The sequence below is a fragment of the Fundulus heteroclitus genome, chromosome 7, assembly GCF_011125445.2.
Source record: "Fundulus heteroclitus isolate FHET01 chromosome 7, MU-UCD_Fhet_4.1, whole genome shotgun sequence".
Taxonomy (NCBI): domain Eukaryota; kingdom Metazoa; phylum Chordata; class Actinopteri; order Cyprinodontiformes; family Fundulidae; genus Fundulus; species Fundulus heteroclitus.
This window is the reverse complement of record NC_046367.1, coordinates 35,834,286-35,847,900: the sequence shown is the minus strand read 5'-3', so window position 1 is coordinate 35,847,900 and position 13,615 is coordinate 35,834,286. Positions and strand designations below refer to the sequence as shown.

Sequence of the window (13,615 nt, the reverse complement as noted above, 5' to 3'; positions counted from 1 at the left end):
AAATCACATAGGCGTTCCTGTTTGGATTCATCATTGGTGGTATCTACCAATTAACATATACACATCATGCTGCAAAACTGCAATTCATTGAGTGTCTTAAGGATCTTAAGGATTAACACTTTAAGGCTTAAATCGTATTACCACCCACCAAATCCATAGCAGTCAGAGATTAGTTTCCAAGCCTCAGGGGATTGTTCCAAACATTTTGCTGTACATTGCATTTTCACGGTTTTAGGCACTTGTACCCCACCGTACCCCTATTCATTCTTATTTTTCCAAAAGCCTTCTGCAGATTTAAGTTGTAAACACCCTGCTCCTCACCTTTTTGTCAGTTATTTTCCATTTATTCTTAAAATAAGAAATAAAGATAATTAGTTGAAAACAAAGTTGCATTCAGATAAATAAAATAAAAAGCAGCCCTATGTTTTTGATACTATTAAAAGAAAGGGCAGTTCAAGAACAATTTCACCCAGACAAAGCATCATGACACCTTTTTTTTGTTTGGAGGATTAATAACTTTTAAACCAACCCTCCCACTGACAGCACAGGTGATTAGAAAAGCTAGTTTTGGGCTTCTGAGCTAACATTCAGCCAGAACCCCGGCAGTTCTTTGATCTCTATCTGCTCAGCTGGAAGGCTCCTTTCACGTGAAATGGATGCTCCTCTCCTACAGCTTTCTCCACTGCAGGCTTGAGACCTTATTTTCTGCTCTATTGCCACCTCCTGTTTGTGTTGACATGAAGAGTGTCAGCTTAATAGTAACTTACTCCACTGTTTTGCTTCATTAGGAAAGGAACAGGTGGACAGCCATAACATTTGTGCAAGTCATTTCCTTTTGTGGTTTTGTCTCTTTACGTTGACATGACTGATGTGGTAGTACGTAACGTAAATGTAGACTCTTGGCACGATTCAGGGGCTTTGAAAAGAACATTGCTTTCACCTTTTTGGAACTAAACACATCTTTGACATATTTTCTTGGTTTTCTAATGCACATTTGAATGACTAGAATTACAAATTTAAAGACCTCTTTTGATGCAAACCCCACTGGTTTCCATGCCTGCCAAATGTCTAAAACCCAAATACTAGATTTTTTCGAGTGGGATATATTCTCAAAGCTTTGCTGTTTGTTTGTGTTTTAGTTTTAAAGTTTTTGATCAGCTTTTTCTTAGTGAAAAGATTAAACAGGTGCCTCAGGATCATAACAGTATTCAAAGTTTGCTTTCAGAGAATGTTTTGTCATATTTAGTGTATATTTTAGTTGCTATACATCTCTGTTACAAAAGCTGTTTTGTCCAGCAAGCCGATTGATTATTATACCACCATCTCACTATTTCAGATATTGCTTGGATTTAAATAGTATACAATGATTACAAAGGTACATGTCTCTAACTAAATAACACTCCCGAATTTCTACACATATTATACTGTGATATATCATAGTAAGTGATTGGATCTCCAGTTAATCCTGAGTGACACAGATACTATGGACATGTCAAAGAAATGTCACAATAGCACCAGAACCTACATATTTAAAACATACCACACATGGTTGCTACTGCAAAGGAGTTCATTTATGCTTCATAAATGTTGCCATAATGAGTCGATAATAATGTTACTTAATTTCAGAATCTGCCTTTCCAGTTCTTTGTCTCCACTGGTGAAGATTCACTCACCTTGCAAATAGTTTTTTTCTGTTTCATATCCATTATATATATGACATTTACTGTGGGAAGTTTCTCACCAACCATTTGTTAATTTGTACATCACAGGTAGACGTATCATTCCCGCTTTGACAACCAGGGATTCAAAGCAATTTTTTATAATCTTTTCAAAGTCTACTGGGAAAAAAGACTTAGACTTAGACAACTTTATTTGTCATTTTGTATGCACAGAGTGCGTACAGAATGAAATTTTGTTGCATACAGCTTGTAAATTGCAGTAAAACTAAATTACATTATAAGGTGCAGCAGTGATTTAAACGTAAACAATTGAAATGTAGACAATGCAGGAGAAGTCACAGTGTACAGGTGTACACATACCATTTGTATGTGCAGAATTAGGGCATTTGTGCAAGAATACAGCTTGTAAATTGCAGTAGATTTAAAATACAGTATAAGGTGCAGCAGTGATTTAAAAGTGTCATAATGTGATTGTAAAAAATAATATCCACAACCAGAAGGTTTTGCTTACAATATTTAATATTTCATAAGAGTGCACTGGCACAGAAGGGAATCAAAACCATAATAAATAAAAAAAAGGAATTTATTTTTTTCCCGTTCATTAAAATATGATATGTAGCATAAGAAACAAAAGTGGAGGGCAACATTACAAGCAACACACTTCATGATTACATGTCTTGATGTTTCACCAATACTTTTATTTCCTTATGTTTAGAACCGATTGAAACAGACTTTTTGAAAATAAAAAAAATAAAATAAGACACTGAGGTACAGCAGCTTTGGTAACCACGAGTGACCAAGTTCAGTTGGTAGCTTTGTGCGTCGATGACACAGTTCTTTCTCCACCAGCTTTGAATGAGCAATGTTGAATATGGAAGCGGTTCCTCATTTTCCATATATTTTTGTTTGCCTTCTTATGACAAAAGTTTTAAAAACAAATTATTTGACAATAAGTGGTGAGTTCACCAACATTGAATTCAAAGTTGTCTTCTTTTTACCTAATGAACTGGCTAACACATAACAAATATACACTCAGAGAGCTATGCAACAATACAATATTAGTGAAATATAAAGTACATTACCAAATATTGTTTGAGTCAGTTTTGAACTCTTTTGTGATCATTATACAAAACAATTTGTTCACCAAAAACATGAGACAAATGTCCAGTGTTTAAATTAAATGTTTTTTTTTAGTTTACTGAGATGTTGACTAGAGTCTCTGCAGCTTTAAATGAAAATATGAAATGATAAAAAGAATAACATTTCAGCATTCTGCTCTGTAGTGTATATAAATGGCGTGCATTTGATGAGGTGTCTGTCTACATCCAGATGTGTATAGTTATGTGTGTGTATAAATCCGTGTGTGTGTCTGCGGAAATACTGTGGTATCAATAATTCATGAGGTCACAAAGACAACTCTGAGACATGGTATTCATTCACCTTCCTATCCCAATCTGTTTCATCTTTCCTGAGCCAGCCCTCTGCCATTGATGAGAAACACGGGGCACACGGCTCAGTCAGCAACACCCGAGCAAAGCAAATCCCCTGAGAAAGGCTACTACAGAGAAGACTGTGTCAAATTGTTGACCCAATCATGTTAAAGACACCTCTGGCTCATTCAAAGGAGTAGTCCCAGCATTATTCCTGTTGTTGGGAATTTAAGATGACTAACTTTACCTTGACGTTTTGATCTACCCATCTGGTGCACTTATAGAGACAGCAAGCAAGCGTGGGAAGAGTTTGTTTACGAGAAAATATAGAGGTGAATTGAAGTTTGATGAATAATGGGGTTAACTTAAATTCTATGCAGTTTAAAAATAATATTACGTTGCTTGGAAATAAAGCAAAACAATGATAAAGAGGCAAGTTAAGAGCATTCTTCATACAGTGCAATGAAACAGTTGTTTGTTTTTTCACCGTGAGCAACTCATATTTGATTGATTGAGAGTCTCAAAATCAATCTGACATGGAATGTAAAGTGAGATATATGTTCGGGGTAAAATATTCTTAAGCTCCTGTATGGTATGTTCTTTCAAAATGAATCATGATGACTCATTTGTACATTAGTGCAGTAACAGCTTGCGCTGTTCGTGTCTATCTCTCTGTATGACAGCTGGATGTACTGGACAGACTGGGAAGAGGATGAGGTCAACGACAGCATAGGACGGATAGAGAAAGCCTGGATGGACGGATCCAATCGGCGTATTTTTGTCACCTCCAACATGCTGTGGCCCAATGGCCTGACTCTAGACCACAGTAGCAGCACTATGTACTGGTGTGATGCCTATTATGATCATATTGAGAAGATTCACCTAAATGGAACAGGACGGATGGTATATGGACTTTGCTTCTTAATTTTAGTTCCTTTTTTGAACCATTGAACCGTGTGAATAATTTATTGGTGAATAAGTCTGTAAATTAAAGTTTTAATCTTCTAAAAGTACTACTTGTTATAAAATGTTAACATAGATGTTATGTTTTAATACTGATGATTTTATTATTCAAAGAAATGAGACAATCCCTTGAAACCGCAGCCAACAAAATGTCCCTTCATCCCTAACTGCCCCGGCAGTTAAACTGGCATATTAATGATAATAAATTATTTGTAAATGATCTTTAATCAATGCCAAGATTCTATCTAACATTATTACAAGCGGCTGTTCTGCCCGGGTACGTTTGTGCAAAGAAATTAAGTAACATTCATCATTCCCCCCTGAATAATATCTAAACCCATATTCAAATTGTGTGAGATGATTGATTTTTCTGTTGCTGGTGGTGCCTCTCTGTGGCTTCACTAATCTTCTGATTATAGTGCATGGTGTTTGTTGTTGCAGGTGGTGTACAGGGGGAAAGAGCTGAACCATCCCTTCGGCATCTCTCATTATCGCAATTTCATCTTTTGGACGGAGTACATGAATGCGTCTGTATTCCAGCTGGATTTATCCACAGGCGATGTCACTCTGCTGCGGAGCGAGAGACCACCTCTGTTTGGCCTACGTGTCTATGACGCCCAGAGCCAGCAAGGTTGGCAGCTTTCCCTTCTCATAGCACCCATCCAATGCTGCTAAATGTGAATCACTTCCTTAACAACATGGCTCCCAGTTGCCTCATTGGATATTGAGGATTTTTATTTAATTTTTTACAATATGAATTATACATTCTCCTGAGTAATACAATTGCTCCTACTCTCCTATTGCTTGAAATGATAAGCATTTAATTGTTTGAGTAGGAGTACATGATCAATGTATAAATGTCTTCTTATTCTCATTTACTCGCATCCATTTGTCAGAAAACAACTCCATCCTGTATATTTTCACTGCGCAGAAATAATTGTGAAAAAAAAGTCACTGCTTTAAACAATTTCTTATGCATATTCCTAAGAAAGTAGTTTTTTTATGATAAGTCAAAGATTTAACCTCTTAAATAGTTTTTTTTCTTATACTGTATATTCATGATTTAATTAGTTGCTTTGATACACAGGTTTTTTAAAAAGAGATTTAGAGATGTGTTTTTAAATAATCTTAAAATTTTAGATATATTTACAACAAACATTTTTTTTTCTTGGGTGTAATAAAATGGTGATCCTTCTTCATATTTTAACAAGTAAAATTAGTGTTTTAACCTGGAGAGCTGATACATAGCTGCAATGTAATAAATTAGCCCAGGACTAATAAAGAGAAGTGATGCTCTGAAGGTTCAGAACCTTTTGGTTTTAAGTTTAATCGAATAGATACATGTCTGCAATCAAGAAGATTTTTACCTGTCTGAACATTAAATTTAGATCTTTTTTTTTCATGGTATTAAATTAATGAATATTAATAAACAACACCGTGAGATGGTCACATATGTAGTTGTCATTTTGCAAAGGTTTTCTTTTTTTTCCAATCTATCTTTGGTTTCCAAAACAAAAACCAGAACAAATGAAATAAAACGAAAATGCCTGCAATTTTTAGGAGCTTGGACAAATATTTACAAAAATGTAAATGTTTCAAATATATTTTGAAATGAGTGGCAAACATGATCATTCATGCCATTCTTGGAAATTGACATTGCAAGATGTAAAGATCTAACTTTCACCTTTGTTTTTTTTTTAATCACATCGATATGGAAAGCAACATCAGGGTATGAGGCAGTCAAAACATATCCTGCAGCATCACAGGATGATGCCGTTTGGATCAGTGGCTTCAGCTTGATATTTGATCCAAGTATGCCACTGGTGTCCAGTCAAGTACTAATATTGGATCAGATCAGTCCCAAATCTGATCCAATATTGGTTTGCTGAACAGAAAGGTTGATTTTCATAGACCTAACACAAAGAGAAAAAAAGTCAAGGTGAAAGGGAGAGCATTTTAAAATGACTAGTGAGGGGATCCTATAATCTGCAATCTGTGCAGGCTAAGAGAGTTTGGCAAACAGCATCGCAGATGTGCAAAACATTAAAACAAACCAACTTGAACGAATTCAAATGCATAACCACATTCCGCATTAGCAGAGGTCCACATGAAAGATAAATGCATTGACCACTGTTTTTTGGACTAAAGGACAATGTTTTCTTTTGCGGACAGGAGTTTTATGGAATTGCAGAAACTGATTGTGTGCCTACATCTGACAAGTTTACACCAGCAAAGATAATTTAAAACTTCAAGCATTCCTTAGATGAGAGATATGGCCTTGAATTGTATAGTAACAAAAGTCACAAATGTTTCTCTAAATATAAAACCTAATCAGTACAACTGCTGTATAGTACAGTCATAAAAAGGTTAAAACAGCAAAGATAACAGTCCAAGCCATACTATCTAATTGGTCAACAGTACAGCAATAAGCAATGCAATAACTGCTTATCTCTCTTTCGGCATTTTCACTTTGCCCACGTTAAAGATGCAGGGTCTGAAATTTTTTAGATAAAACAGCAAAAGCAAACTGAAGTTCAAAACATTTTTTGGTCAATGATAAAACACTGGAAACTGCTGACTGTATATAGATCTAGAGTGATAGCAATGGCTTAACATAGCACTGATGCCCTATGGAGCTAAATAATCCAGGACTATTGCCTCGCCTCAATTTCAACTGTGATTCAGACATGATAGAAACCTGGAGAAAATAAGCATACATACAATAGCAAGATTGTGACTTATGCCAACGCCACTCCATCTTACCAAACCTGCCACAGGCCCTGACTTTGTTGCTGATTTCTAAGATAGAGTTTGTTTTTGACATCAAAGCATGAGGCGGCAGGTGCCTTTCAATCCCAGCTTTTCACATGGCAGCAGTATTTGATGCTCTGGGAATGGTTGTATCAAATACTGCTGTTATGTCAGTATTTGACGTCGTTCATTCTCTCTTTCATCGAAGGGTGATCGATCCATGTTGTTATGATGCTGAAAAGAACAGATGGGAGACAAAATGGATAAAGTTGGCAGAATAATGTCCTATGTGGACCTTTTTTTTGTAACAACCATATAAAAGCAGAGCATTGATACATTTAGGAGAATATTATTATAATAGACAGCCGATGTGGTTTTACACTTTTGTTGTGTAAAGCATTGGTTTTCACAGAGCAGCATCAGAGTTGCTTATTGTGAGTAGAAATGTGCCCTGTTGAACACATGATGCCAACTAATGTTTCTTTTGTATGTGTGTGTGTGTGTGTGTGTGTGTGTGTGTGTGTGTGTGTGTGTGTGCGTGTGTGCGTGCACAAACTTGTTCACATAATCCAGAAAACCTCTAGACAGTTTTCTATGGTCACTGGATAGATTAATTGGATGTCCAATACTGTGGCTGTTACTGATTGGCTCCCACAAGACTTAAAGCTTTATCTCATTGGTCCAGGCTCTGCTTTTGGGCAATGTGGTAAATTGAACTGACAAAGGTGTCACATGGCTTAACTTTATAGGGGTCTTTTTGCTATTGAGGAGTGACAGTTTTGTCCAGGAAGACAAATTATCCCCACTAAAAAAAAAAAAAAGATAAAATTTCAAATATATTTAACTCGCTGTGTTCTCAATATTCCATGTGATGTATGGCTTACACCTGGCATGTCTAAGTAAGGCAGGAAATGGGTTTTGCATCAAAAATAGGATTAATTTTGCAGGATTTAAAGTGGCGAGAGGTACTAATATTCACAAGGCTTAGAAATTGTAAAATTAACTGAAAAAGACAACTCTCTCTGTTTGCGATCCGTTTCCCCCAGGTGAGAATGCGTGCAGCGTGAATTATGGAGGCTGTAGTACCCTTTGCCTTGCCATCCCAGGGGGCAGAGTGTGTGCCTGTGCTGACAACCAAGCTTTGGAGAAGAACAATGTCACCTGTTCAGGTAGGAGGACGTAATGAATCAGATGCGATGCAAAGTCCAAGATCGTCCTCTCCCGCTGTCATCCGGGCGTCATCCTACGGGATGAAGATCAAACAGCTCCTCCTTTTCCATGCAAATTAGCTCATGAACAACATGCTACTGGTGGAAAATTATCCCAGCAGACCTCCAGCTATATGAAGGAAATCCCAGTTGTTTTATGTTCTGTGGGGTTGCGAGACATTATTAACTGAGTTTGCCTGCTATTACAGCTACGTCAATAATTTCTCCTGAGCACATACCTCTCACCAAGTCCCCTGTTGACTTTAATTGCTCCTCTGTGCTGTTTTTTTCCAGATTCCTCCACTGGTGTTTTAGAGCCAGCTCGATGTAAAAGTGATGAGTTCCAGTGTCACAACCAGCGCTGCATACGGGCCTCATGGAAGTGTGATGGCGACAATGATTGTCTGGATGGAAGTGACGAGGAGAGCCACAGCTGCTGTAAGGATCTTGATTAGTCATTGCAAAAAAAAAAAAAAAAAAAAAAACACACACACCCCATCCAGACACACTTCAAATGTATAGCCAAGCAAGCGAGAGAGAAAAAAAAAAACCTAAAAGATTTTACGGCGTATTCTTTCTTGCTGTCAGCATAGTTTCCGAAATGACACTGCAGCAGGGATGTCAAATGAGCTGCTTGTCTCCCTTTTTGGTCCTTCTGGAGGGAAATCACTAACAAATTACTTAGAAGAGCATGATTTTTTTTTTGTGGTGGTGGTGGCTTAACATAGTTTTTTTTTTTTTTTATATAGAAGGCAGAAGCAGTAAATTCCAACAGCGCAATCACATGCCAGCACGATAAGAATTTAAAGAATTGCCAATTGTCTGCACTGTTAGAATATCATGTAAGATGATCTGACTTGGTTTATCTAAATAAATGTTGAGTCTTCTTAAAACGCCGTTGCCACCACCGACTAAGCAACACGAGATCAGTGTTGATATTCCCACGTGCTCTAGTATTGTTCTTTAGACCAGAACAGTTCAATATCTTCTTACATACTGATAAAGATGGAAACAACGCCTTTTTTCAGAGCTAATTTGTCAAAACGCTGGTCTCAGTTTGGGAACCTCCTACATTATCCAACTCAGAAATCTTGATGTACCCTAACTCCACACCACCATCCCTATCTAAGGAATTATGCCATTACTCATTGTGTTAAGTATGCACATAAATTTTCTCATTTACTTAGTGCAATTTCTAAGTGATGAGAATTAATGAATTCATAAACTCAGTGTGTAGCTTGACTTAATTACAAGGCTCACAAGAAAACAGGGAGCTGGTTTATGCTATTTTCACTGAAGTATATTTAATGAACTGAATGAGACTTTAATACTAATACCCCTTTGACAGTATCCCCATTAGCCATTTCAATGTCATACAGAAATATGTGGCTTAGAACGGCAATCTTTTTGTATTATTTTGTTTATCCAAAGTATCTGATGCAAAGACATATGTGAATGCTTTTTGGACAGGTTGTAAAAACTTTGTGGTATAAGCGTTACAATTTAAACACATATCTACTAAATTTTCCCCATTGCCTCGGGATTTGCTCATGGAACTCAAATACCATAGCCATGGATCAATAATATGGTTAATTATTTTAATGCCACAGTATTGCCCAAAATGAATCATACCACTGCCAGATTTAGATTGAAGTCATATTTCATTCAACAAAGAATGTTATTTTTTAATGAGACAAGCACAATATGAAACAATTTAAAAGAAGTATTAGTTTTGAAAAGAATAAAAATTATCTTTATTATTTAATTCCTAAATAAATGTCAGGACTTATTAATAATCTCTCAATAGTTAATGAAAATAATCATTGGCATTATGGACATTAAGGTGATCAAACCTTTCTGGTAATTGCTGACAAGCTTTGTGCATACTTCCACTAGAGTTCTTTTTTTTTTTTTACAATAAACTAAACATTATGCGATAAAATGTGACAGACCTGATGTATTCTGACAAATTGAGCAGAAATAATAAACAACTTTTGTAGTATTGAAAATAATATAATACAAATACCTTTATTGTCCCACAGTGTGGAAATTCGGGCATGGCAAAAACAAGTAGATTCATTTAAGCTGTAGAGCAGAAAACAAAGAAAAATAATAATGAACAACTTCTAGCACTTCTGTATTGTTTTTTTCATCATATGTATGCACCTCACCCAGTGACAGCTGGAGATGATATAATTCTGTCAAGTGTTACAGAGCAACGCTGCATGACAGGGACACATGGTGCTTTAATATTGATTAAAAGGGGGTCCTAATTTGATTGGGGTCACATGCAGAGTATGTAACTCTCAATCCCACTATGCCTCCCTCAACCTGATTTACTTTTCTCCACCTTAAAACCCTTTTCTCACCCCCTGCTCTATTTTACAATCAATGTTTTCCACCCACCACCGTTCCTTTGTCTGTACCCTCGTTTACGTTTCTCTTTTTTAAGTCTCCATCATCTCCCTGGATGGTCCTTTTGATACTCAGTAGCATTGTGGTCAGACACTGATCCAGACAGTACACAGAGTTAAACTCCTTCTTGCCTCTGTCAATGCATTGCTGTTCTTTTCCTCACTTGCCTCAAGAAGTATCTTTAGCTGTTTGAGCTCTTTTGAATCTGAGAAAGTTGGAAACATTCCGTCTTACTTCTCTAAGGATAACTTGGGGTTAAGTTCATCCACTATGATATGACCACCATAACCTGACAATAGGTACGTTTAAATGGACAAAAGTAATCGGAATAAAGGGCCAATCGGAATAAAAATGCGTCACGTAAACAAGCCAATCGGAATATGATGATCATATCAAGCTTAGTCGGAATGAAATTGTATTCTGAATGAGAGGGGTGGTCTATGCCGATTGATAATCCGTTGAACAGGCATATAAACACTTGCCAGACTGAAGTTTTTCCAAATGTGTCAAAGTGACCCCAATGTGCATGTGCGCCCGATGTAAACGTGATATATTTTTGCATTGGTGAGTGGCGGAAATACGTCGGGAAGCAAAACTGTCGGGCTCCCAATAAACCTTTCTATTCGAAACATTAAGAGAAATCAAAATTATTTACCCGGTAACTTTTTTAACCGTAATTAGAACCTTGTGCAAGTCCATCTTAGGCGCTTGGAAGACAAACAAACTTGTATAATACTGCTTTGTTTACTATTTTTGTAGTTTAGCAAAGATAAGGTTAGGGTTAGTATTTCTTTTTCTGTGTTTTTTTTTTAGGAAAATTGCACATGTCAACGTGGTTGCATTCTGATGGTGCATATGCACGCACATTATGACCAGAGTAATTGTGTGCTCATATAAATGGTACAATCAGATTATTTAATCTGAATACATCTTATTGTGATTGGGGAATTGTGAGCATGTAAACATAGCTATTGAGCCGAAAGAAAAAAAAAGTCTGAAAAAAAAAAAGGTTTCCCAAAGTCCCTCTTTGAATAACTGCACAAGTGCAACACCGGCTTGCCTCACTATTCCACTCCTCAGGTGGATTGTGTCTTAAAAGGCCTTATAAAGCTAGAAATTGTCCAGTTTCAGCCAATCTCTGGTGTCCATGGTGTACTTTAAAATGTTAATAATTTTTTCCTTTATTACGTATTAACGTGTTTCTATAAAGCCTTGGTTAGACCCTTCTCTGTTTGAATTATTTCAGACAACCACACCTGTCCTGATGATCAGTTCAAATGCAACAACAACCGCTGCATTCCCAAAAGGTGGCTTTGTGACGGAACAAATGACTGCGGAAATAATGAAGATGAAGCCAACACCACATGCTCCGGTATATATGCCACCTTTCTTTATGTTTGCAGTTTTGGCAGCTGTTGGACTTGTCAGCCCAGAGTCTTCTTGCATGCAGGTCAATTGGGTTACATAATTAAATTATTCAATTCATTGTCAGGAACATGAAATTTACCCTTTAAAGAAAGGCTGTTTTCCTTTTTCCTTTGATATAAGGATTTCGTCACGTGGATAATGCTAAGTTACTCAGAAGACTGATGTGGGTTTTAATTGATTTTAGCTCATAAAGCTTATAGACCGCTAGCATTAAAGATCAAAGAGCTTTCTCATCTATACAAAGAGCTGGAAATGTTTATTTTCTCTCTCTCATGTTTTAAGAACATTTTCTCACCTCAGGTGTGCTTTATTTATCAACGTCTTAAACTGAGGTGTCAGGTGTTGTCAAGACAGCCATCACAGATATAATGTCAGGCTCTCAGGAAGCTTTGTTGCAGTACTACCACTCTCAATATGTGAGAGTGTAATATAGTATCAAAGGCTCAAGGTACCTTTGAGAGGGAACTTTCTGCCAGGAACACTCATAGTGGATTGCATTGTCTCTATGTCCTCAACCGTGCATCTCTGGAGCCTTTTATCCATAAAAAATCAATCAATGAGCATTAGCCAGTGGATGATGAATGTTCCAGCACTGGCAGATTGACATGCATATCCCACATCAGCAGGACATTGCTTGAGTGCTGTCATGTACATGACCACCAGGATGTGACTGACGGCCCATCAAGCACCAGTACATTTCACACAAGCCGTCAGGTCGGCCGTGCTCTGCTGTGAGACTGAGTGATAAACAGTTTGCACTGGCCAGACATTGACATTTTGGTGATCTAGTGATCATTAGTTGCGGTCGTGCAATCCAACATTGACTTATGTGCCTGTAATGATGTGATTGAATTAGGAGGCCACTTTCTCACTTTCTTGTTTTCTCAGCCCGGCCCTGTCAAGCCGACCAGTTCTCCTGCCAGAATGGACGCTGCGTACCTCGAGGCTGGAGCTGCGATCAGGAGAACGACTGTGGTGATATGTCAGATGAAATATCATGCAGTAAGTCTCCTGGATATTTACCACATGCTATTCAGGTGTGGCTGCCTGGACTAGAACAAAGCTATTTGGGGCTTAAAGTTTCACGTCTGATGTCTAGTATAGTTAAAAACCAATAAGAAGGTATTTACCCCCTCACAGATTGTATTGTCACTACAGTCACATCAAGAGGTATAAGTATATATATATATACATTATATATAATATATATATATATATGTGGCCTATATAATATGTGTGTGTATGTATGAACTGTATCTATGTGTATATATATCTATATAATAATATATATTATAATATATATATATAGATATATATATATATATATATGTATATAATAGATATAATATATATATATATAATATTATAGATATGTATGTATATATATATATATATATATATATATATATATATATTATATATATATATACTATATGTATATATTATATATATTATATATATATATATATATATATATATATATATATATATATATATATATATATATATTATTGTACCTAAATTATTGTACCTAAAAGTGTTAAAGCTTTAGATTTGATTGCTGATTGAATGGCCATGTCATCAGCTGGTAAAATGCCAAGACTAGTTTTATATTTTGCTCTTGAAACGCTTGAAATGTGACTGTATAATTTATGGCTGTGTCAGAAAGCTGTCAACATTTTTTTGCCGTTCCTGCTCATACGTAGATATAATGTTGCGTTTCGCCTGCAATTGATCGAAA

The 13,615-nt window shown here is 36.5% G+C and overlaps 1 protein-coding gene across 1 annotated transcript in view; it reads left to right on the top strand.

The window, feature by feature from the left end:
- lrp1bb (low density lipoprotein receptor-related protein 1Bb) overlaps nt 1–13,615 on the top strand; it is a 394,708-nt gene that overhangs the window by 192,161 nt on the left and 188,932 nt on the right. Inside the window, exons 13-18 of the mRNA XM_036139564.1 lie at nt 3,793–4,012; nt 4,514–4,703; nt 7,870–7,992; nt 8,326–8,469; nt 11,693–11,818; nt 12,763–12,876. Of these exons, the coding sequence (XP_035995457.1) occupies nt 3,793–4,012; nt 4,514–4,703; nt 7,870–7,992; nt 8,326–8,469; nt 11,693–11,818; nt 12,763–12,876 (917 nt within the window). The remainder of the gene's footprint in view (nt 1–3,792; nt 4,013–4,513; nt 4,704–7,869; nt 7,993–8,325; nt 8,470–11,692; nt 11,819–12,762; nt 12,877–13,615) is intronic.